We start from the raw sequence: 23,727 nt of genomic DNA, 5'->3' as shown, positions 1-23,727 counted from the left end.
GGGCTACTGTGGGGTGTTGACCCTGGCAGATCTATCCAGTTTCATGGAACCCAACCACATGAAACACTTCTAGAGCATGACTTAGTCTTCCAAGACTTTGTGTAACAGCAGTAACCACTACTGAACCAAGACAGCTCTGGATCTGGCATCTAAAGACCCGGGCTGGAATCCTAGGCCCTACTGCTAACAAACGAGCTCCGTGATTTCTGGTAAATCAGTTAATCTAGCTGTCTGCACGTTGTCTCCCTCACTAGACTGTGAGCTCCCTGAGTGCAGGGCTCTTCTGGTCAGCCAGTCAACTAGCATTTATTAAGCACCTACTACACACATGCCAGGCACTGGGCTAAGCTCTGGAGAAACAAAAAAAAAAAGGCAAAACCAGTCCGTGACTTCAGCTAGATATAGACAGGATTAACTGGGAATCAGGAACACAAGGAAGGGACTCGCATGAAGAGGAATAAAGAAGTCACATGGAGAAAGTGGGATTTTAGCTGGGACGGCAAGGTCGAAATTCAATGATGGTATGACCTTGGAACAGATACTGGTGTCAGAACCCAAAAGACAAGGGATAAGAGTGGTTGTCCACAGAGGGGATCACCAAGGGCCCCTGCCAAGTGCCCCTTCACTACCTGAAGTGTAGTGAAAAGCCAGGGTATCTGGGTTCCAATCCTGCCTCTCCTGTTGATGACCTGTTTGACCTTGAGTTTACTTCTCCTTTCTGGCCCTCAGTTAAAATGAGGGGATTGGACTAGAATTACTCCATACTTGGAATTCATCGGAGTGGGAGGGCCCTCCTTCCATACGGTTGTGGCACTTAGAGCATCTCAGGATTTAGAGCTGGAAGGGACCTTAAAAACCAGATGGTTTTCTAAATCTGACCCCTGACTTTTCTAGAGAAAAGTCCAAAAGGAGGAAGGCTGAAAAGGACAGACCCTAGGTAGAATGGTAATGAGAGAAAGAAATCCAGTCAATCTTGAGAAATGCTTGGACCAGGATTTCAGTGGGCATGCTCCTCTCTCCATCCCCACCCTACCCAAACCACACACACACCTACCATGTGGTCATGCCTACACCTGGGATCTCCAAACAAGCTACCTTTGTTTTCTTCTCCTCTGTTCTCATGAGAACTGCATGCACCCATGTGGGTCGGTGGCTGCTCCCTCAGGGCGGCAATGTTTTCTCCCATGAAGTAACATGAAGAGCTGGCTGAAGGCCCCTAGAGGTACCCAGAGGTTTTGGGGAGACAGGTCTAAAACACTTGTCCCTGCCTGGGGACAATTCCTTCAACTGTAAAATGGGGATAATAATAGCACCTACCTCTCTCAGGATTGTTGGGAGAATCAAATGAAAGAATATTTGTAAAGCATTTAGCATATTGCCTAACACATAGAAGGTGCTTAATAAATGCTTCTTTCTGAGTGCTTTGGGCGAAAGGATTGGACTAGACAATAAGTCCTTTCTACTTCTGACATTCTATACTCTATAGTTCTTTGTAGTTTTAACCTTTATTCTAAGGCTCCCCCTAGCTATAACATACTTCCCCCTTGACCCCCAAGTCCCATCTGGTTCTGACATCCTGTGTTCTACGGGCCCTCCCAGCTCTGACATTACGGGTTCTAAGGGCCCTCCCAGCTCTGACATTCCGGGTTCTAAAGGCTCTTCATCTCTGACATTCTAAATTCAAGAGCCTTTGAAGACCTAACATTCTATGACCAGTCAGTCAGTTAATAAGCATTTATTTATTAAGAGACTATGTGCCAGGCGCTGTACTAAGTTCTGATGATACAAAGAAAAACAAAAAACAAGGCTCCTGTCCACAAGCAGTTCACATTGTAATGAGGGGAGGAAACAGGGAAAAAACAACGTACATACAAGACATTCAGTGTAAAGGGAGGTGATCTCAGAAGGCACAGGCATGGACTCCGAGGAAGCCAGAGGGGAGAGGTGGAGAGAGGAGAGGAGGGTGCGCATTCCAAGCTCGGGGATGGCTGGGGAAAATGCCCAGTCTGGACATGCATCGTGACGCGTGAGGAACATCACACAAGGCAGTGAGCTAGATCAGAGATTGTGTGGAGGCCAACTTGCGAAGGGCTTTAAATGCCAAGTGGAGGAGTTTATATTTGACCTTGGGACACCAACCAACATACCCGTCAGCTTAGATTTGTCCAGAGAAAATAACCCAGGCTGCCAGCGAAGGAATGAGGAGGGCGAGGCTGTCAGCCTTCTGCTTTTATGAGCCTACTTTGGGGTTCCACCTGTTTCTGAGTTCACGGGGAATTTTGACATGGCAAGGGGTCGTTCTCTGGGCAAGAAGAGTAGGAGTGAGGAAGGCAGGATTTTATCAGCTCTTGGGTCTACATTAAGCCTTCTTAGGCAGGGGAGCCCTGAAGATGGGGCCTCAATGGGTGAACAGGGAGGCATGTTTGAAAAATCTTCAGTGTCTTCTCCCCATCTTTGCTGAGCCTTTCTTTAGAATATCTGCCAAAATCATGACTTGAGCCCCCGAGCAGCAGCTCTCATATCTGAATCTGCCTTTTATTCCTCTGCAACCCTTTTTTTTTTTGAGAGGCAATGGGGGTTAAGTGACTTGCCCAAGGTCACACAGCTAGTGAGTGTTATGTGTCTGAGGCCGGATTTGAACTCAGGTCCTCCTGACTCCAAGGCCAGTGCTCCATCCACTGCGCCACCTAGCTGCACCTCCTCCCCCTTTTTTTTGCTTTTTCTTTTTTTTTGGTGAGGCAATCAGGGTTAAGTGACTTACCCAGTGTCACACAGCTAGTAAGTGTCTTACTTTAGGCTCGCTGCTGCCAACCTGGACTACTGCAATAGCTTGGGGAGGAGTGTTCTTTGCCTCTGTCCTTTGTAAAGCTGTTCCCTTATTATGCGATTTTGGTCTTGTCTGCCAATTACGATCTGTGCAACCTTGGGCAGGTTAAGTGAGCCTCCCCCCACCTCAGGCCTCGGTTTCCTTTTCTGTAAAAGGCTGGCTCCTTCCAGCTCTGGAGCTAGGATACTATGTCATACCAAAAACCTCCAGTGGCACTTTTCTCTACTCAGTCCATCTCAAAAATCTTTTCCTGACATTTAAGGTTTTGAGGTCCTGTACTATCCCTTTTTTTTTTTTTAACTTTCATCGACGCTTTTTCGTTTCCCTTGAAAACCGCTGTCAATTGCCATCAACTCCCTCATCTAACAAATAAACAGTCCAGCAAAATAAACCAACGAGGATCCACTGACCAGCTCTGAGGAGTGCTTCCTTCCGTGGCCCCGTTCACCACCTCCCCTTTGAGGCAAGCTTCACTAGACTGTGCCTGGTCACTGCACTGACCAAAGTTCTGGTCTTTCAACGCTGCTTTTCTTTGCGTCGCTGCAGCAGTCACACAAATAGTTCTCCTGGTTCCACACACCTCATTCGGTGCATCGCTTCATACATGTCTACGCTTCTCTGAATTTTTCCTATCCATTCATGGTATCATAAATATGCCATTATATTCATGTGCCACAGTGCAGAGCTATTCCTCAACAGAGGCACCTGCTTCTGTCTTGAGTTCTTAGCTACTATGAAAAGTGTTGTTCTAAAATATTTTTGTAGCTCTCAACACAACGTGCAGTATTTATTATATAGGCTTTCTTGAAATGGAAATTTATCATATATTGTGAATCCTCTCTCACTTTCTGCTGAGCACATGGCAATGCTTTTTTCTTTTCTCATTTTGTATTATTTTAGTTTTAGTATTTAAGCTTTTTTTCCTATTTTGTATTGAAGTTTAAAATAAAAAAATTAACAAAATAAAATATTTTTTGCATTCGTGAGACAGTTTTCCACCTTCAACCTCCTTGTGGTACCTGACTCGTAGTGGAATTGCTAGTTAAAAGAGTTTACTACTTTAGGACAAAGGTACAGTGACTTTTGAGATATAATTCCAAATTGTTTTCCAGAACTGTTGGACCAACTCAGTTCTACCAAGTACATGTGAGCATGCCTATCTTTTCAAAGCCTCTCCAACATTTGCTACTTTCATCTTTTGCTTATCCCTGCCAGTCTTATGCATGTGAGGGGAAACCAGTTAATTTCATTTGCATTTCTCTTATTGGTGATGTAGAAAATTGCTGATAAGATTGACTATTCATTTCCTCTGACCACTTACCTGTCAGCGAACGGCTCTTGGTTTTACACAGTTGTACTGACTGCCTATATATCTTGGATGTCAGACCCTTAAAAGAACTTGTTGCAACACTTTCTCCAAATACCATCTTCTCTTCTAACACCAGCTGCCCTCATTTTGTGCATGCAAAATTGTCCATTTCCTCTTCTATGATCACTTCTGTCCCTGAAAGAATTCTCTGCTTCACCAGAGTAAGGTACTTGCCTCCCTTTCTAACTTTCTCTTTTATTACTCCCCTCTTTTAACCTGATTTTCTATCCAAATTAACTTAGTTTCCAACATGAGTGACCCTCTCTGACCTCTGCCTTCTTTTACTGCTCCCTATGGCTAGGAGATCATTCCTCCCTCTGTTCGTCCATAGATCTATCCCCCAATGCCCAACTGAATTGCCACCTCCTCTGAGAAGTCTTCCTTATGGTCTTTCCGCTTTGGTATCAGATCTGTACCACTCTAATGTACTTATTACATAATACCATGTACTATCATGCTCTTCTGAAGATATTTTAAGATAAGAGATTTAGAAGTTAAGACCTGAGAGCTCAGTCATCTGAGGTTTCCTATTTCCTCATTAGACTGTAAGCTCTATGGGGGGGGGATAGGGAACACATCACATAAACACTGCATCTCCTCCCAAAGCAGGCACTGTGACTCCCAGCTCCTAGGTCCTCTGCCCCTCCATGTCTCCCCTACATTTAACAGTTTAGGAGAAGGGAAAAGGAGGGTATGGATGCTGCTATCAGCATTCTAAGCACCACCCTCCTGGACTTTGGACCTTCCCATGATGTCACTATTATGGGAAGGAACAGAAGGGCCTTGGGTACGTGGTTATAGATTTCCAAAAGTTGAGGAAATATGGGAAGGAGAGCTTAATGATTTCCCCAAAAGAATGTGTCAGAGAAAACACGAGTATTTACTGTTTTTCCTGTGGGGCTTCTCTCCCCTCAGGACAGGAGTAACTTTGCACTCAATAATGTAAGATTCTTTCCCTCAAAAATCAGTAGTGTTGTTTCCCTCTTTCCTCAACCTACCTTATATCCCTCCACAGGATGAAAGCTCCCTGAGGCAAGGACTAGTTCTGTCTTTATGTCTTCAGTGTGTAGCACAAAATTCTCGCACATAATGTGTGCTTAATAAATGTGTGCTGTTTGCAGAACCAAACTGAAAAAGGTGAAATTAGTCACATGTAGTCCTTCTGTTCAGCCGCTAAGTGAGAAATACTCAATGATTCCATGGTAGAAGGAGGGTCAAAGACAAACTCCCTATGAACACTCCTGCCCCTAGTTTGGGACTACAAGAAATGCTGAACTAGTCACCCTATCCAAGGAGGTATCCAGGTGAACTCACATAACTGGGCTTTTGGAAATTCAAGTTAAGAATTTTCCATGACTACTTGCAAAGGCCATCTTTTTTCCCCAGATAGATTGCCTTGGTAAAGGAAAAATCAACTATGGTAGACAAAAACAGGAGATAAATCAATAAAAGAAATTACACTGGGGGAAGAGGGAGGGAGGGAAGAAATATTAATTCAGAGAACCAAGAAGATCACTGGGCCTAGGGAGATGCCAGGGTGAGAAGGGGAGCAACACCCTGATCTCTATTCCCTCAGTGGATGCCCACGGAGGTTCTAGTTAAGTCCAGGCAGCTCGGAATGAACCACTGGCCCTCTCATTCGCAGTGACCTCTCTCTCTTTCGCAGAGCCTTGCTCCTCTAAGGGAGGGGGGATGAGGTAGCTGTACCTTGTCCCCCTCCCTTAGAGGAGCAAGGCTCTTGTTCATATTCCCAGTACCGAGCATATAGCCTCCCTTAATAAACGCTAATGAGCTGAACATCTACCATCTGAGAACGGCTACAGAAAAAATCCAGGATGCCAGTAAACCTGCGTGGTTCAGCAAACAGCAAACTGGCTAAGCAGCATTGAGGCTGTGGCCAGAGGGTTCAGATGCATGTGGTTCACTGAGTTCAGCCCAAATCGTTGGACTGTGGGATCAAACTAAAGTCCCAGACACTTCCAAATGACTGTCAGTGGCTTCTCAGCCACCACTGAGCATAGTTGTCTTCCAGATAAGAACTCAGAAGCCAGACATTCTATTTTTATAGCCCCCTTTTTTCCCCTATCAGAGAGCATTAAGCATCATGTGTTCTCGTGATCCAGACTGTAAAAGGTGAGTTACTAAGAGAAAAGGTATGGGCTTTGGCTTCAGGAGGATAGGAATGCTGCTCCAGCCAAGACACATTGACATCCTCCCATCCTGTTCCACCAAGGGGCTCCAAGACAAGAGATCCTGATTCCTCCATTGGTCTCTGCTGAACTTCTGAAACTGCTGGGTTTGCTCAAGGAAAAGAAGTTCGTCACCAGCAAAACTGAAAGGTGTAAGCACCAACCAAAATGTCCTTTTCAATGGGTATTTATTCATTCACTTATTTCTCAAGATGTGCACACTCAAGTATTGTTTGGCCAGGACAACTCATGGCCCCTTGGTATGTACAGGGTCCTCCAATTGCTTGGGGTATGTACGTATAACTTCATAGCTAATGCACCACACACAAGATAAAACAGGAAAGTCTAAACCCCCCAAGCTGCTCCCACACAAACTGAGGGGGAGGGGGGACGCTAACAGCAGCGCCCCTCGGAAAGAAACCAAAGCACGAGGAAAGAAGAAACACAGGGGAGGAAGGCAGGCTGGGGTCCATCATGGCCGGTCACTCTCTTGGGCTGGGTGGTCAGGGGATTGAGTTCAAAAGGTCCTTCAGGAAGTTGTCAGCGAAGTTGATTTCTGAGAGGAGTCCTGGAAAATAGCACAGGAGAGTTTGTCAGGATCAGAGGAGCCTGGGAGGTCCTGCTGAGTCACAATCCGGAGCAGGTGGGGGGCTGCCCCCCACCCCCACCCCAGGGCCCTGTCTGCAAGGGAAGCCCTGAGGCTTAGAGCCGAAAGCCACCTGGAAACAGGGCTCAGATGAGAGGGGGCGGAGGCAGCATCAGCCCATGCTGTGTTTGTGTTTTTGTTTTTGCTTTTTAAATGACTTGCAGGGTCACACAGCTAGTAAGTGTCATGTGTCTGAGGCCAGATTTGAACTCAGGTCCTCCTGACTCAAAGGCCAAGTGCTAACTACTACGCCAACTAGCTGCCCCCCACACTGCTTTTAAGCTCAGAGAGAGGAAGTGACTTGCCCACAGTCACACAGCTAAGAAGTCGCCAAGCCAGGATTCAAACCAAAGCTGCCTAACGCCAGCACTTTGTGACGATGCTGACAACAGAGCTGATGGTCAGCTACAACTCCCTCTCAAAGCATTTCTGTGAGGACGATCCTAAGCCTGTAGGACGCCACCCTCATCGTCTGGCTCTGGCTCTCTTGGGTTAGGGAGCCAGAGGCAAGAGGCCATGACTAACCAAACAGAGATGCTCATTCCGAGGCCTCCCCATTGCCGACCAAAGCCCTCGTGCTCTTGCCCCTTAACCTCTCCAGCTTTCTTTCACAACCTCCTCCCCTACTCTGAACAAAGGGGCCTGTTCCCCATTCCTGGAATAAGCGTGTGGGCTGCCCCCTCCTTCCCAGCTCCAATATTTGACAAAATCCTATGCATGCTTCAAAGCCCAGCTAAAGAAGCCTTCCCTAATGTCCCCTGGGAGAGGTGACGTCGCCCCTCCTTTGAGGTCCCAAAGTCATTTGAATTGTACCTCTTTTGTGACAGTGACACTTATCTGTCTTGTTTTGTAATTATCTGCCTTGCTATCATCCCAGCCTCTAGGCTGTGCCAGGCTCCGTAAGGGCAGTGCCCATGCTGTCATCATCTTTGCACACCGTCTATGTTAAGCACAGGACCCTTGCACACAGTAGATGTTCAATAAATATTTATTAGAGGACAGGTCAACATGGTCTCATTTATGCATAAGGATATCAGGGAGAAGTGGTAGAAATCATTTCTGTTTGAATTTGAAAAAAAAATTTTAAACTTACATTTGAAAATAGGTGTGTCTGTGTGTTCTGGGAGTTCATAACAGCTCAGGAAAAATAATGAAGTTATAGCATAAAGTTCTGGCTTAGGAGGAGCCTGAAAGTCAATCAGCCGCCCCAACTTGCCTGTGGATTCATTCAGCTCCTTTCTCCTCCCTGTACCATGCTGAGATAAACAACACTGCCTCTCAAACTGAGGCCAAGTGCCAGCCTGAACGGAGTCCTCTTAGCCTTTCCCCCCGTAAGCCCTAACTTGAAGCGAACTCTGCCACAGTTTCACTTTCTGTGAAGGGCAGGAAAGGAGGTTAAGGGTCTAAAAATGTAAAGGCCCTCCCTCCTCTGCTAGGAGCTCGTGCTGGCTTGCAAACTTCCTTGCCACAGACTGTGAGATGGTGACATTGTTAAGAGAAGAGAGATCATGTCCCTAGGAAGGGATGAAGAAATAAGAAGTCCAAATAGCAATGACTAGATGTCCCATGTAGATGGAGGCGGGATGACTGAGCTCAAGCAGAAACAAAAGGTGTAAAATGATACAAAGCTTCCCATCAGATCAAACCCAAAGAACAGTCAAATAGAAAGCTAAAGGATATCTTCTACAGTCCCTTTGGTGAAAGAAAGCGGGCCCATAATTAATGATGATGATAATAAAAACTTATTTTTTCAGTGACCAAGTGATCTAAGTTGTCCTACATCTATATCCTCCAGAACCAGAGGGCAAGTTTCTGGACTAAATAATTTTTAAAATTACTATTATTTCTACAGTATAAGCTTTACAATGTGTTCCTCACACTAACCCTCCCTGCACTTTGACAGTACAAGTACTGTCAAACCACCATTGTTTTTCATTTAGGTTAGGAGACTTATAGGGTAGGTCACCTTGTGCTCTATTGCTCTATGCAACACATTATTCCATTCTTGCTTGCATTTTCTGGTGGGTTAGAATAGTAATGTGTCATTAGAATTTACTTTCCCTTACATCTGAAGGTCTTTTCTCCTGGTCATTTGCAGAATTTGCTGTTTTTCAATGGAATTATTAAATTTAAGGACTATGTATCTGGGAGCTTGCAGCCTTGGGTTTTTTTTTCTTCTGGAGGTAATCTACGGATTCTTTCAATTGGTACTTCAATTTCTGTGTTCAGAAGTTCCAGGAAGTTTTCTTGTACTATTTCTCTTGTAATGGAGTGTTCAGGTTTTTTGATTTGTTGTACTCTGCTGGGAGACCTATAATCCTTAAAGCTGTCTCTATGCATCCTGTCTTACATGTAAAGCACACTTCCTTTAATGTCACTGCTTTATGCTTCTCTTCTTCCAGATTGTCCTTTACTTCCACTCCTCTGGAGAACAGAGTAAGGCTGATGACGTTGCACAGCTCTGCCTCACTTAAATCCAATTCACCTGCAAGCCAAGACATCACCCTCCTGATGTCACAGAACAAAGGACGAATAACAACAACACTTACATGTATTTGCATTCCCAATCAGTTATCTTCTCTTCTGTTTCTTTGGGGAGACTTGCCACTGAAGGATTCAAGTTTTTTAATTTTGCCAATTATTCCCGCTGTGCAGGCCCAATTCTTATTCTCTTTTAAACCATTTGCTGTGGTACCATTTCTCCTCAAAATCCACAGGGCCCTCTGCCTCATCACGTATTGAATCATTTTCCTCTGTTTTGCAGTATTCATCCACAGGTGCCTGAACTCCTGTGCTAAATATGGAGACCATTATTTCCTTGGGCTGTTAATGTCTTCCCTGTTGGTTTATCTACTTAAGCTCAAGGTCCTTGAATTTTCTTCCTCCGATATTTCCATCTTTTCTTATTTCCCCCCATTGCTCACTTTCTGACTTGGTCCTCTCTGATGACAGTTTCCCCGGGAGCTGGACCTCAAAGCTCTCAGCCTCCTCCCATGCTGGACAACTCACAGTTCACCAGCCCAGTTTCTATCCCAAGTAACTTCTGGGGGGAGGGGCAGAACTGATCCTATCTGGATACCGGACTCTATCCTTCAGGGTTAGTGGAGTGCTGCAGTTTCTCCTTCCCCCTGTTCCTCAGTTCTCTGGCCCAGCGGTCTCCATGTGCTGCCCGGCTTCTATCACATATCAGCAGATTTCTGCAGTATGGAGTCCGGATCTCTGAGCTGAGCTCTATTATCAGCCTGTGGAGTGGCTTAGGCAGTTTTGGTGCTGGAGTATGGCGAACGGTGGGAGAGCAGGTAAGGGGTGAGTACTTGTTAGGGGTTAGTTAGTTCATGGAGTTTTAACCTCGTTTGGAATCCTGGTTTCCTATACTAGAGAGACAGCTGAAACTACTTTATCTCTGGCACATAATTTCTGTTTTGAAGAGGTGTGAGAGACTGTGAAGACCAGAGAATATGTCTAGACCACCATCCTGTCAGGTGGCCTGCAAGTCTGTATGAGTATTGTCATCCATATCTTATTTTTAAGGCAACTGAGGTTCAGCAAAGTGATGGACTGGCTCTGAAGTGCTGCAGTGGGGACCTAGGACAGGCTTCTACACTCTGAGGCCAGAGTTTTTTTGGCTGCCTAGAAAACAACAGGAAGGATGTTCATGAGGCTCACCTAGCTCGAGGAAGAAATCCTGGATGGATCACTGCAGACGCTTAGTCCCAGGCTGGTCTCTAAGAAGTTGCTTTTTCCTGGTCACGTGGTATATTCCAGTGTGCTCATAATTAGGACAGCAAGTTTGCTGTGAACAATATCTGTACAGTGGGCAAAGGCAGCCAGGAGCCAGGAGGCCTGTGTTCTAGTCCAGGCTCACAGTGACGGCCTCCTGTGAAATCAACCACCCAATATTATCTTCTCTCCTCTGAAGAAATGTGCTCTGCTTTTCTTGTGCTTTGATCTTTAGAGTGTGTCTTAAAGAGCAACATCTTGCCAACAGCACTGGGGTGGGAGTCATAAGATTTGGGCTGAAGTCTTGGTTCTGTGCTAACTGGGGAAGTCCCTTAATCTCTGTGGTTCTCTTATGCTTCCTCATCTATAAAATGGGAATAATACTTAGAACACTTGACTTGCAAGACTGTAAGAATCAAATGAACTGATCTATGTGAATTGACTTTGTAAACCACAAAGTACCATAAAAACCTCCATTACAAACATGTATAACTTGTGTGATTACAACCTCTCAGGGCCTCGGTTTCCTCAACTGCACAAGGGAGTCAGACAAGGTGATCTCTATAGTTCTTTCCAGCTCCAACTTAATGGGTCATGCTGCACCGTAGCAAAACCACTGAATTTCAAGCTAGAGGCCTTGTGTTCAAATCCTGGTTCTGCTAAATACTGCCTGGGTGATTTCTGGCAAGCTGCTGAAGGTTTCGGGACCTCTGGCTCAGACTAGAAGACCTCGTTCCATTTCTTTCTGGCTCTAACTCTGTGATCCCAATTACAAGAGCAACTCACATTTCTAGAGTGCTTTAAAACTGAAAAAGTGTCTTGTTTTGTTTTTTAAATTCCATAAGGAAACCCAAGAATTATTATTCCCATTTTGTAGAGAAAGACAACGAAACCCACAGAGGGGAAATGACCTGCCCAGGGCCACACAGGCCCATGTCTTTGGACTGCAGGCCCCGGCTCTGTGCACTAGGCAACACTACTCACTTCCTTAGCATCACTTTCTCTGTGCTCTATAAATCTTACAAAAGCCATTGCACAAAAACAATGACATTTTGACCTGAATTAATAGAGTGACTTCAGGCAAGTGTCCTCTCTGGGCCTCAATTTCCCCATCCATAAAAAATGAAAGAGATTGAACCCGATGATGCCCAGGGTCTCTTTTGGCTTTACCATTCTTTCTATTTGGAATCCATCACAGACCCACGAGCCCAGACTCGGGTGATGCATTTATCAGCCACACATCACAGAGAACAGAAGCAGCAGCACCACAACTCTGACGTATGGTAACGTTCACTCTCCACTCTGCGTTCTCTTGCCGAGCAGAACGTGAAAAGCTTTCTGCCTCAGTAGCTCCTGCCCTGCCAAGTGAGAAGCCTCTGGGGCATGCGGCAGCATCTGGTTTCAGGAATGAGTCTTACCACTTGACTCTGGACAAGTTCTACATCTTTCTAAGCCCCAGTTTCCTCAGCTGTATAATGGGAATAATCCTGCTCTTTCTCTACTTGCACCAGAAGGGAGTTGTCGAGATGGAAGATCATCTGTAGGAGAGTACTTTGTGGGGCAGCTAGGTGGCACAGTGGATAGAGTACCAGACCTGAAGTCAGGAGGACCTGAGTTCAAATTTGACCTCAGACCAAACACTTGACACCTACTAGCTATGTGACCATGGACAAGTCACTTAACCCCAACTGCCTTTAAAAAAAAAGAAAGAAAGAAAAAAAAGAGAGAGTGCTTTGTAACCTTGAAAGGATTCCACAAAGAGGAGTTCTCCTAGGGCTCAGATGTTCAGCAAAGAGATCGAGTTCATCACCTGTACCTTTCCCACCAAGTGGAGCTCCTGCCACAAGACAGCAGAGACACAGGGGCTCCGAGCTCCAGGGAGAGTAAATGAAGCAGGAGAAGGGGACTGCTTAGCCCCAGAGAGCAGCTTCCATTCATATGCTAATTTTTCAAGCCCTCACAAAAGCAGGATTGGGCCCAGAAGTGGGATGGCATCTCCACAAATCTTCCAGAGTCTGCCAGGGAGAGCTGGTGACAGCAGGAACCCAGAGACTCCTTCCTATGCCTCCTTAAACAAGTGTCTTTGAATGTCTGACTCCCAGTTCTGGCCTGGTGATTTGAAGGCTTAGGTGATGACCTTTAAAGCAGAGTTTGCATTAAGCATTCTAAAACAGAGATTATAATTGTTCCCCCTGAACCTGATCTTCCTTCTAATCTCACTATTTCTGCCTGTGACACCCTGCATCTTTGACTCTTCCCTTTTCCTCACCTTTCATTCACCTGTAACGAACACACACACACACACACACACACACACACACACACACACACACACACACACACACACACAGCCCCAGTAATTCCACTGTGATAACATCACTGATGTCCATTCTATTCCCATGGTCACCACTCCAGTACAGGGTCTCATTACTACCCACCTGAATTCATGTAGTAGCTTCCTAACAGAGCTTCCCACCTCCTCCAATTCTATTCTCCACTGCCTGTCAGATTCATATTATGTAGGAAGACCGGGGTTCAAATCCCACCTCTAAAAATGACTTCCTATGTGACCCTGGGCAGGTCAATTAAGCTGTGTCCCAGGCAACTTCCGATGATACCTCTACTATGTGACTGAACAAATCATAGAGTCAAAGTATTTATAGACTCCTCAACATAGAACTGATCAGGTTACTCCTTTCTCTGCTCCAAAATATTTAATGGTCCCTTGATACCTTCTGAGTACATTTCAAACCTCTTGGCCTAACACTCAAGGACCTCTACACTCTGGGGTCCCTTTACTTCTCTAGCCTCAACACATATTAATCTTCTGCTGGAGCCTAAAAGGATTATGCTTCATCCCTTTAACATGCCTGTGCTCCTGCCCCTTTGCTCTCCACCTGGAGTACCCTCCCTTTCCCTCTCTATCTACTGAATTTCTACCCATCCTTTAAGGCCTCATGTGTATGCCACCTCCTCCAAGAAGCTTCCCCAATCTCCTGTAGGTAAGACCTTTCCCCCTGGATCTCATAAGCACTTTGTTCTAGACTTCTTGAATGTCCTTACAATATAATGCTGTGTACTCAAGTTTGTATCTTATCCAAGTTCCATGCAGGCATCCTTAACTTACCTCAACTTTACACCTGCACTGATCCTAAGTGTACAGGAGAGGCCAAAAGGAACAGCAGCACAACTAGTAGCAATACCTTAGTTTGCTATGTGATTTATAAATGAATGAATAAAAGGGAAAAGAGTGACACTGACCAGCCACATCCACAAACTCTGAAAATGTTTCCACAGGCATGAACTCTTCCTGGAACGTTTTCAGGGCCTTGTCTGCAGCTTCATAGATGGGCATGTCATTGTGGCGGATAAACTCAGCTAGAGAGCAGGACCAGCCTCCCTCTGTGTTACTGGTAGGCACCTTCTGCAAGAACCAACAAGAGACAGGGTCAGGACAAATATTACTCAAGGTCAATTTGGTTTTTCCTTAAGACAATCCAGTTATTTCAGTCTCTTGGAAAAATATACCACTTGCTATAAACATCAAAGTTATAGCTGGAGGACCTTTTATGGCTTCCAAGAACAACAAAACCCCAATTCATTCTGCTCCTAATAACCCATTATTAGACACTGCCTCACCTTAATCAGTATTCCTCAACTAGCTGAGGTGAGGGGGAGAGAAGGGAGGTGGGACCAGTAGGCAAGCCATTACAAGTGACTGAACCTCTCTGCCCTAGCATATTTCATTCCTGCACTTCCAAAAGAAGGCCCCAAATGAACTGCTTCGTTCAGCCTGGGAAAACAAAGTGCTTGAAAATTTGGCAGAGAGGTGGGCCACGGTCTTAACTGACCTGATCTTACAGATTTCACAGGTGGAAGGGCAGTAGGAGTCAAAAGATCTGGGTCCCAGTTTTACCTCTCTCTAGCTGTGTGATGTAGAAAAATCACTCAGACTCTCTGGGCCACTGTAAAGTTATGACAGCCCTGCCTACACTGACCATCTACCTCCCTGGGCTATTTATTGTGAGGAAGCACTAAGTGTGAATTATTACTCACCATATAATTTTAACACTAAAAGAGACTTCAGAAGTCATTTTGCAGATAGTAAACAGAGGAAATCAGTTGCCTAAAGTTACATAGCTATGACATGCTGTCTTCGTCCTACGTGCTTTGAGGGAGCTTATGCTCTGACTAGAAATACAAAACTTCCAAGTGTAAAAATGGCTTAAGAATCCTCATCAGCATCACAAAGTGCCAGGCTGTATCAAAACATATCATGAAAGCATGAGCAATGTTAAAGGAGTGAAGGCTTCCTCAAGAAGCTGAGTTGGGAGCAAGGAGAGGGGATATTCTTCAAAAAGAAATGAAGAGGGGGGATTCTTCCCCTGCTTAAGTCACCTTGGGTTCTTGGAAATAGCAGGTGAGGAGGAGGAAGAGGGAGGGAAGCCAGCAACGCTCAGGGAAGTCGCCTGGCTCACCAAAGGTTGCCACGTGCTTGCACCTGAGGAGAGCCGCAGGCAGCTTTCTTACCTTAAACATGTTGTAAATGAGATCGACTAGGGCCCAAAAGAGAAGTGCAGAACGATAGGCTGAGTAGTCTTTCACCGACTTATCTGTCAGTCTGGGAGGAGACAGGAAAGTGAGTTGTCAGCAACATCAGAAATGCCTGAGAACGGACTGTCCCACATGGCTCACAGACCCGATGTGGCTAACCTCAGACTTTGAGAGGGAAAATGTTTAGCTGAATTAGCTAACATTCCCAAAGTAGGGGTGAGTGGGCTGTGTGTGACCTGAACACAAGTGGCCTGCCAAATATCACTGAAAAAAGACAGTATCAGAAAAGGAGGTGAGCCAGTCTTAGCCCAGTGTTATGCTGGGACCCACAAAATAGGACAAATCCTATAACATGGTTTTGATCACAACAGGTAGACCCTTGTGGACAATCCATGGGAGATCATGGTCAAGAATCTCCCAGGAAAGGAGGCAGGGCAAGGGTTAAGACGTGCACCAATGGAAGGAACCACTATATTGATGTCATGACTGAAGTAGAACTCCAGGGCCACTATGTCTTACTTAACAAATTGAAATTTCTGATTGTGGTCAAATGCTGGGCAATACTTTGGTTTATATGTCTCTAAGAATATGTTTTCTTACATGAAACAGCTTACAATGAAAGAGGTAAACCTGGAGTTCAGCCTGTTAAATAGTAATATTCTCAGTGACTTCATGAAAAACTAGTAATTTTTTTGTTATTGTTTTTCTTTTTTCTTTTTTTGTTTAAGCAATTGGGGTTAAGTGACTTGCCCAGAGTTACAAAGCTAGTGAGTGTTATGTGTCTGAGGCCAGATTTGAACTCAGGTCCTCCTGACTTCAGGGCCGGTGCTCCACCCACTGTGCCACCTAGCTGCCCCCAAAACTAGCACTTTTACATGAAAAGAAGCAATTAAACTGGGTTTGGAAAAAGGACTGCAACTGTATTATTATTGTTAGGGGGTGACTGGTGATTTCATTAGCATCTTTGAACTCCTTTAGTGAAAACTGCCTCCACCGATGAACATTAGCATTTGGGTTTCTGTAATTTAGAGTCTAAGAGATTTGCCTGAAGGCAATGAGATGTTAAAGAATTTGCCCAAAGTCACAAAGCTAGTATGAGTAGAAACAGAGCTTCAAGTCAGGTCTTCCTTGACTCCAAGGCCAGCCCTCTCTCCAGATTATGCCCCAATGGCTCTCCTTGTATCATAATGTTGTGCTAAAAATGCGGGGTTTTTTTTCAGCTTTAAATTTTTTCTAATATATTCTAGCACACCAGTAACTTCACAACAATTTTCCTACTTAAAAAAATACTACCTGATACAGTAAAAATCTGTATTTTTGAGTGACTATGTCACTGCTGTCATCAATTAAAAATTAATGCAACCCATACACATTTGGATTTCCAATATGCACAACAACTAAACATAATAACATAAATGGAATACCTCTTCTCTAGAAGCACATAGTGGTTTTTTTGTTTGTTTTTAATGAAGAATTGCTTGGGCTTCTGAGTCCTCTTTATTTTTTTTTAATAATGAATTAATTTATTTTTAGTTTTCAACATTCACTTCCATAAGATTTTGAGTTTTAAATTTCTCCCTCTCCTCAGAAATATGTTTTGATGAATTATCACGGGGTATAATGGAAATGGCAAGAAGTACCTGCATTGCCTGACTGTAGCAGATCTGCTTGAAGCTAAAGCTCTGCTTGGCCATCATTCTCAAACAATGGAAAGAGACCTAGTTTTAGATGCCAATCTGTCCCTCACTCACCAAGGTGACACTGGGCAAGTGTGTTCCCCTCTCTAGGCCCTGACTTCCTTGTTGGCAAGATGAAGTGGGGAGCCATGGGCACCCTAGTGCAGCCATTACATTTTATAGATGCCAAGAGGCCAAGATGATTCACGTCGCTTCATCCCTTCCCAGTTTGGGCCCATTCCCCTTCCCCTACTTTTTTGGAGGGCAAAGAGAGTGGGGATGGCAGGGTTAGGGTGAAGGGAGTTTTAACAGTGAGCCAGGAGAGCCAAACAAACAGAATTCACCAAATACATATCATGTCAAAAACAGAACGGAAAAACTGCACTGACAAATGGCAAGACAGGGCGCACTGGCACCACCCTAACACCTTTTAAATCCTAGGATAATCCCAGGGCTCTTTACCACACCCCTTGGTCTCCAAGTAGCTTCATCCTCAGCTAATCCAGTGATTCAGTTCAGTCTCCTCCTTGGGAAACAAGGAGAACCCCTGTGACCTTCTCTGAAAAAATCCTAGTTCTAGGAAAGATCATAGTGGGACAGCTATGAAGAGAAATCTCACTAGGCCAGAATCCAAAGTCCCAGCTCTACAGATGCAAAAGCATCTGTGTAGGGCTCCAGTGGAACATGTCAGACTCCTAGTTTGGAGGCAATCTTAACAGCTGAAACAATACAAAGCAGTTCTCAGGGATGGCATCAAGGGCATGCCTTCATGGTGTAGGAGGGGGGACTAAATGCCATCTAATGTTCTTCCAACCTTAAGAGGCTTCTTGGATCCTTTAGGCATCATACAATTCTGAAATTCTATGATTACTAAAGATGACATTCTAGTTCCAAAGAAATCCAAGTTCATGGTTAAAATTTTTTTAAGTTTTCCTCAATGAATTTCTAAATAAGGTAGGAATGAGTCAAGAGAAAAGCTGAAGCATATTTAGCTGCAATGGGATGGTAAACTCCGTGCTTCTTCTAATGCCACCAATTACCCACTGAGCACTTATTCCCTTTCCTTTCTCACAGTGGGAAGCCTTTCCTGCTGCTTTCTAAGGCTAAACTCATTGAGAAGCAGGTGCCTTGTATGATAATGATAATCTACTTTGGCAACTCTCTGTATGTTTCACTTGCTATGACGTATGGCTAGCCACAGACATCTGCAAAGTCTTTGAAATTTTATAGATGAGGATTTATGCATTTAGACAGTAAGGGAAAGAGAAAGGAATGATAATTTCTATAGCATCTGTTATGTGCCAGGCACTGTACTAAGCGGGGAAGGGGAGAGGCAGAAAATATAAGACTGCGCCAGGTCCCATCACTAATAAGTTTTTGGGAAGGCGTTTATTTCTGTAACCCTTGCACAAATGTTAATAGTCAATAACAGACTTCTATTTCTACTTCTATGCATCCATTGCTATCTCTCTCCATTTATTGTGGAGGAACCTAGGACAACGGCACCAACCAAAAGGATGAGTCTCCCCACCCCACCTCTAGCATGGCTCTTTCCTCCCAGGGGTCTCTGTTACCCACACAGACCCAGTCTCTGCCAGTGAGAATTCTGCCCATTTCTCCCAGACCACCTACAGCCTTGTGTTGTTCCCTTTGGCTGCCTTGCTTTAGTAAGCAGAAATCTTGGGTGGCTCTACCCGACTTAATTATTTAAAGCCAATTAGTAAAGGTGACTAAACTGCTACAGAGAGATGGCAACTCAGAGTGTGGCTAATGCAGGATTTCCTAATTGGGCTGCAACCAAATCATCTTTTCTCTAACTGGTTTGGATGGTAATGGACTCCAGCTCCTTAATTGAATTCAAACAGGCCCTTGTGGGCTAAGATCACATGCCTGCTCTCCAGAGCCATAACCAAATAAACAATCACCACATTTTCCATTAATGTAAGTGGAGTTTTATCAGTAGCCCAGTATCCTTAACTTAACCTTATTCCAGGTTTAAGGAAGCAAATTAACTACTAATAATTTGGGTCTTAGCCTCTTGGGAAACACTGGGAAAGTGGGAGAGGCCCAGTGTCCTAAGATCACAGAGTGTTTGATCTGGAAGAGAGCATAGAGCATTACGGCTTCTTTACTTGGAGTTCATTCTTCTAAAAGAGTGTTTCTGGGGGAACTTTTCATTAGGTCCAAATCATGGAAAGTTGATAGCAACTGGCCTGTTTCTGCCTGAAATATTCCTTGAGGGGACAGAATGTTTACCAGAAAGAGCCCTGGAATGGGGGCTCAGAGACCCGAGTTTGAGCCCTGGCTCTGCCACTCCCTCCCTGTGTGACCTGCGCTAAGGTGCTTCAACTCTCTGGCCTCAGTTTCTTAATCTGTAAATTGAGAAGATTGGTCCAAATGGTCTCTAAGATCAAGCTATTTTGAGGGTGAGGGTGAGGAGACAGTAGAGTACATGGAGTGAACGATGGCTTTTTGACAAGGACAGGACAGAGTCAAGAGAAAAAAAGAGGGCGACAGAATTTAGGGATCTCACTAGCTCTCACTGGTTCGATTATCACCTTCACTCAGATGATTCCCAGACCTATCAATCTAGTCCAATCTCTCTCCTGAGCTACAAATTCACGTCACCAGTTCCCTTCACGTCTGGTAAGCCCCTCAAACTTAGCTTCTCCATGACAGACCTTGCTACTGTTCTGCTAAAAGCACCATTCTTCCCAGGCACCGTGGTGTGTAGCCGTGGTGTCATCCTGGACTCCTCTCTCCCAATCACCAGACAATCACCAGACAGATTCAGTTATGTTACTAAATCTTGTTTCTACTTTCACAACTCATCTCCACTCCCACAGCTGCCAAACTAGTTCAGGCCTTCATCACCTCTCATAGCCTCCCGACTGGTCTCCCTGCCTCACGTCTCTCCTTCCTGTACTCAATGCCAAAGTGATTTTCTTTAACGGTAGGTCTGACCATATCACCTCCCCTCAGTTAACTCTGGTGGTTCCCTCATATTACCTCCAAGATCACAGATAAAGTCCTCTGTTTGGCATTTAAAGCTCTTTATGACCTGGCCCCTTCCTACCTCTTCCTACCTCGGACTCTGCTCCACATACCCTAGATGCCGCCATATTGGGCTCCATCTCTTATTCCTATCTCTGTGCCTCTGTATGAATTCCTTATGCCTGAAATGCTCTCCCTCCCAACATCTGACTCTTAGGACTCCCTGGTTTCTCCTCCAGCAGGCCTTTCTGGTTCCCTCTAGCTACTAGGGCTTTTCCATCTACTCTGTATTTATATTCTAAGTTCTAATTTACACAAGTTGCCTCCTCTCCCCCATATTAGTATATAAGATCACTGAAGAACTATTTTTGCTTTTTGTAGTTTTTTTTTTAAATCTCCAGAAATGAGCACAGTGCCTAGTATGTAATAAGCACTAAACAAATGCATGCTAATTGAATGGCCAAACAGAGCAAAGTAATTCTACCCCAGGAAGCTGAACTTACTGCTCATTTTTAAATCAGAAAAGGAAGCCCTGAGTTCCTTCCATTCTGAACTCCTCCTATTCTATACATCAAGGTGAATGGGTTCTACTAGAATCCTGATCAGGGCTTCCTGCCCTTCCCCACTTGTGTCTCTCTTGTGACACCTACCTACTCGGCTGGCTTGAGTATCAGAACCTTCACATAGCAAGTGACTTTTTAGTCACTTAAAAACAACAACATGGGAAGAAATGAACTGGGACTGTCAGGGGTAAAAGCCAACTGTCAGGCATGGACATCAGCTTCAATGTGAATGAATTTGGCTGACAGGACAAGAAAGGGTTAACATCAGTTACTGAGTCAAATAAACATTCCTTCACTTAGTACATACATGTTGCTAAGCAACTCTTAAATACAGGGAGAATACACTAGTCACGACCACAGGGCAGCCACTTCATAAAGGAACAAAGAAGACAGGCAAGGTTGGGACTACTGACCTGCTGGCTCCCCCTGGCGCCACCGCTCGGGCCTGGGAGATCACCAGCAGCCTCCGCAGGATCTCCACTCGGATGGCTCGCCATCTCTCGGGGGGCAAGATGTGAAGGGCCAGAACAGTGTAATAGTGGGGCCCGTCCACCTCGAAGGCACTCTCCACCCACTTTTCCTTGGGCTGCTCTAAAAAGCTCTGCAAGTTCTTCTCTTCTCGGGAAGTTGCCCTGGTTCTGTAATACAAAGAACACCCCCCAAAATATGTGAAACCAGGGCTCGACCAAAGCTTCCTTCTTTTCACCTCTGAGCCCCTCTTTGACGTTTTCCCAGATCAGCGGCACTACGCCCCCAACCCTGCCTGCCAGTTCTCCATGTCTTTACATGACGTACACCCAAAGCTTAGGCTATGTTTGTATCTTTACAGTGAAGTGTTTTCTTTTCTCTTTATGTCAAGACAAGGTTTTCTCTGTCCTCTGCATCCAACATTGCTCCTACCTCCCTACTCTGCCCTCCTACATCAGCATCTTGGAATCCGGGGTGCAGATGGCAGGCAGCCTTAAACTGAGCCTGACAAAGTGGTCTGGGGAGAACTGGAGGAGGGAATGCAAGAAAAACATTGTTTCCTTCCCCTAGTTTCCAGACAATAGCCAAGGATATAATTATAGAATGTGCGAGTTGGAAAGGCCCTGAAAACAGTGTGTTAGAATGTCAGAGCTGAACAAAACTCTTAACACAGATGTGTCAGTGCTGAAGGAGGACTTGGAACCAAGAATTCTAGAAGTAAAAAGGGGACTTTTGAGAGATCCTTTAGTCTACACTCCTCATTTTCCACAAGGAGAAATGCCTGTGGAGCCCCACGCTGTGCCTCTGTAGGCTGGTTTAACTGTACAACTCAGGATGGAATCAAGAGCTCTGTTTCCCTGGAATGGAGGTTGCTCCCCAGCCCTCGTGCGTGAGGACCTCGCTGTTAATCCACCATCCAGGCATGGCTTTACACTGAGTTATCCAGACCCTCAGGTGTGCCTAGCTGCCATCAAGGGCACAAGTTGAAGAAATATCTGGATGGGGCTGTGATCTAGTATAATGGAAGGGTTTTCCCTCAGTGTAAATCTAACTGGCCAAAGGTAAGAAGTGTGGCAGATGAGACAGCAGGCCTCAGAGACAGGCAGAACCTCAGCAGGTTCAAAAGGGCCCCTGCTGACACATACTGACTGATCCTGTCACCCCGGACCAGAGGTGGCAAACACAAGGGCAGCAGGAGCCAGGACCAGATTAAAATGTAATTGGGAAACACTGAACAAAATAAATAAAAATACAACAGAGCACAAACAGCTGCTAATTTGTGGTTCTCTACATCAATATGCTGCCAGCAGGATCCATCTCTACTTGACTCGACCACCTGCTCCAGGTGCTACCCTCCCCTCTAAGCCTCAGGTCACAGAAGGTGCTGCTCTGCTGTGGCAGATGGAGGGTCCTCACCGGGAGTTCAGTCACACGTCTGGTCTCCGAGGGGATCAAACCCAAAGTCACCTGGACCCTGACTGAGCCCCGGACCTTACATCCACAGTGAGTGCTAGGGCTCTACCACTGAATCCTTTCACAGTCACGTCCCTTTCTGAGCCTCCGTGCTTCTCCTTAGGTAATGAATGGGCCCTGCGTGAGTCCCCAAATATAGCACAAAGAGATGGAAGTGCACTGATGCCCGTGCTGACGCTGCTTCGTAGCAGACTAAATCTTTTAGCGAGTGACGATGCATTGAAATATGGACCTGCCTGGGTGCATTCTATTTCTAAATGAAGAATGGGTGACAAGACCAGACTTTTTTCTTACAAGGAAATGGGAGGGAGAACTACAGTGTGAGGCAGAACCGAAAAAAGCAAAGGAAGACCATCCTCACACTAACTAGCCTTGGGGGCCTGGCCAAGGCTTCAGATACACTGTCACTCCTGGCAGACATGGGGCGGGACAGGCAGGGAGGTGGTCACTGTCCCTGTGAGTTGTCTTTTCTGCCCTCCTAAGCACTTCCTAAAGCACCTGGAGATGCCAACCTATTTGCTCTATAATTCAGGTCTGGATGAACAAAGCTGTCTTCTCTCCTGGCTGCCTTCCCATTCAGATGACATTTCCAGGTGATCTCTAGCCGTGTCCCCCCCCCCCCCCCCGCCAGCATCAACAGACACACATACAGCCCAAATGCATCTAGGAGGGAGATGAAGGCAACAGACTCGGGTATTTCTCTTGAACAAATAGGCCTTCAGTCTGGCCAATGGTAGCCATTTTCTACTATGCCCTGGGCTGATGACCCAGCTCAAGAGTTGCGCCTGGCAGCCCACAGACAAAGCAAGGAAAGCATTTGGAACGCCAATCCCCTCCTTTTCCTAGTAGTGGCAGTCACATCTCAGAGATGGTTGGCCTCCCTGTAGCATCAACTCCGGAAACAACATATGGAACAAAGAAAACTGAGGGAAGAGGAGGAGAGTGGCTGGGTGGACTAGAAGGGGATACTGACGTGTTCAGGACATAAAGCACGGTGTGAATGATGTACGGGATTAGGTGTATGTTGCTCTCTCTGCCGCCACCTCCTGTGTCTACGCTGAATGACTGCTCCATGGCAAAACGGAGGAAGAGTAACTTGATGTCATGAACATTAAGTTGATACGTGGGCTCTCGCTGTCCCGTGCACTCCTGGAGGTATGTGTTATGTCTGGAGAAAGCAAAAAGAAAGATCAGGAGAAGAAATGGAAACATTAACTTCTTATTTAAAATGTTACCTTCCCCCTCTTT

At 45.4% G+C, this 23,727-nt stretch overlaps 1 protein-coding gene across 5 annotated transcripts in view; it reads right to left on the bottom strand.

Moving 5' to 3' along the window:
- Positions 1-6,554: 6,554 nt before the first annotated feature.
- LOC114028479 (E3 ubiquitin-protein ligase UBR4) overlaps positions 6,555-23,727 on the bottom strand; it is a 147,511-nt gene continuing 130,338 nt past the window's right edge. For all 5 annotated transcript variants that reach the window (XM_027842727.1, XM_027842724.1, XM_027842725.1 and 2 more), the window contains 5 exons: positions 23,453-23,647; positions 20,952-21,176; positions 15,282-15,372; positions 14,013-14,175; positions 6,555-6,953 (listed from right to left, as the gene is read on the bottom strand). In XM_027842727.1, the coding sequence (XP_027698528.1) occupies positions 6,889-6,953; positions 14,013-14,175; positions 15,282-15,372; positions 20,952-21,176; positions 23,453-23,647 (739 nt within the window). In that variant the 3' untranslated portion in view covers positions 6,555-6,888. The remainder of the gene's footprint in view (positions 6,954-14,012; positions 14,176-15,281; positions 15,373-20,951; positions 21,177-23,452; positions 23,648-23,727) is intronic.

The sequence above is a fragment of the Vombatus ursinus genome, unplaced genomic scaffold (genome assembly GCF_900497805.2).
Source record: "Vombatus ursinus unplaced genomic scaffold, bare-nosed wombat genome assembly UNPS02014884.1, whole genome shotgun sequence".
In the NCBI taxonomy this organism is placed as follows: Eukaryota; Metazoa; Chordata; class Mammalia; order Diprotodontia; family Vombatidae; genus Vombatus; species Vombatus ursinus.
Note: the sequence above shows the minus strand (reverse complement) of the source record. Positions and strands in the feature narration are given on the sequence as shown.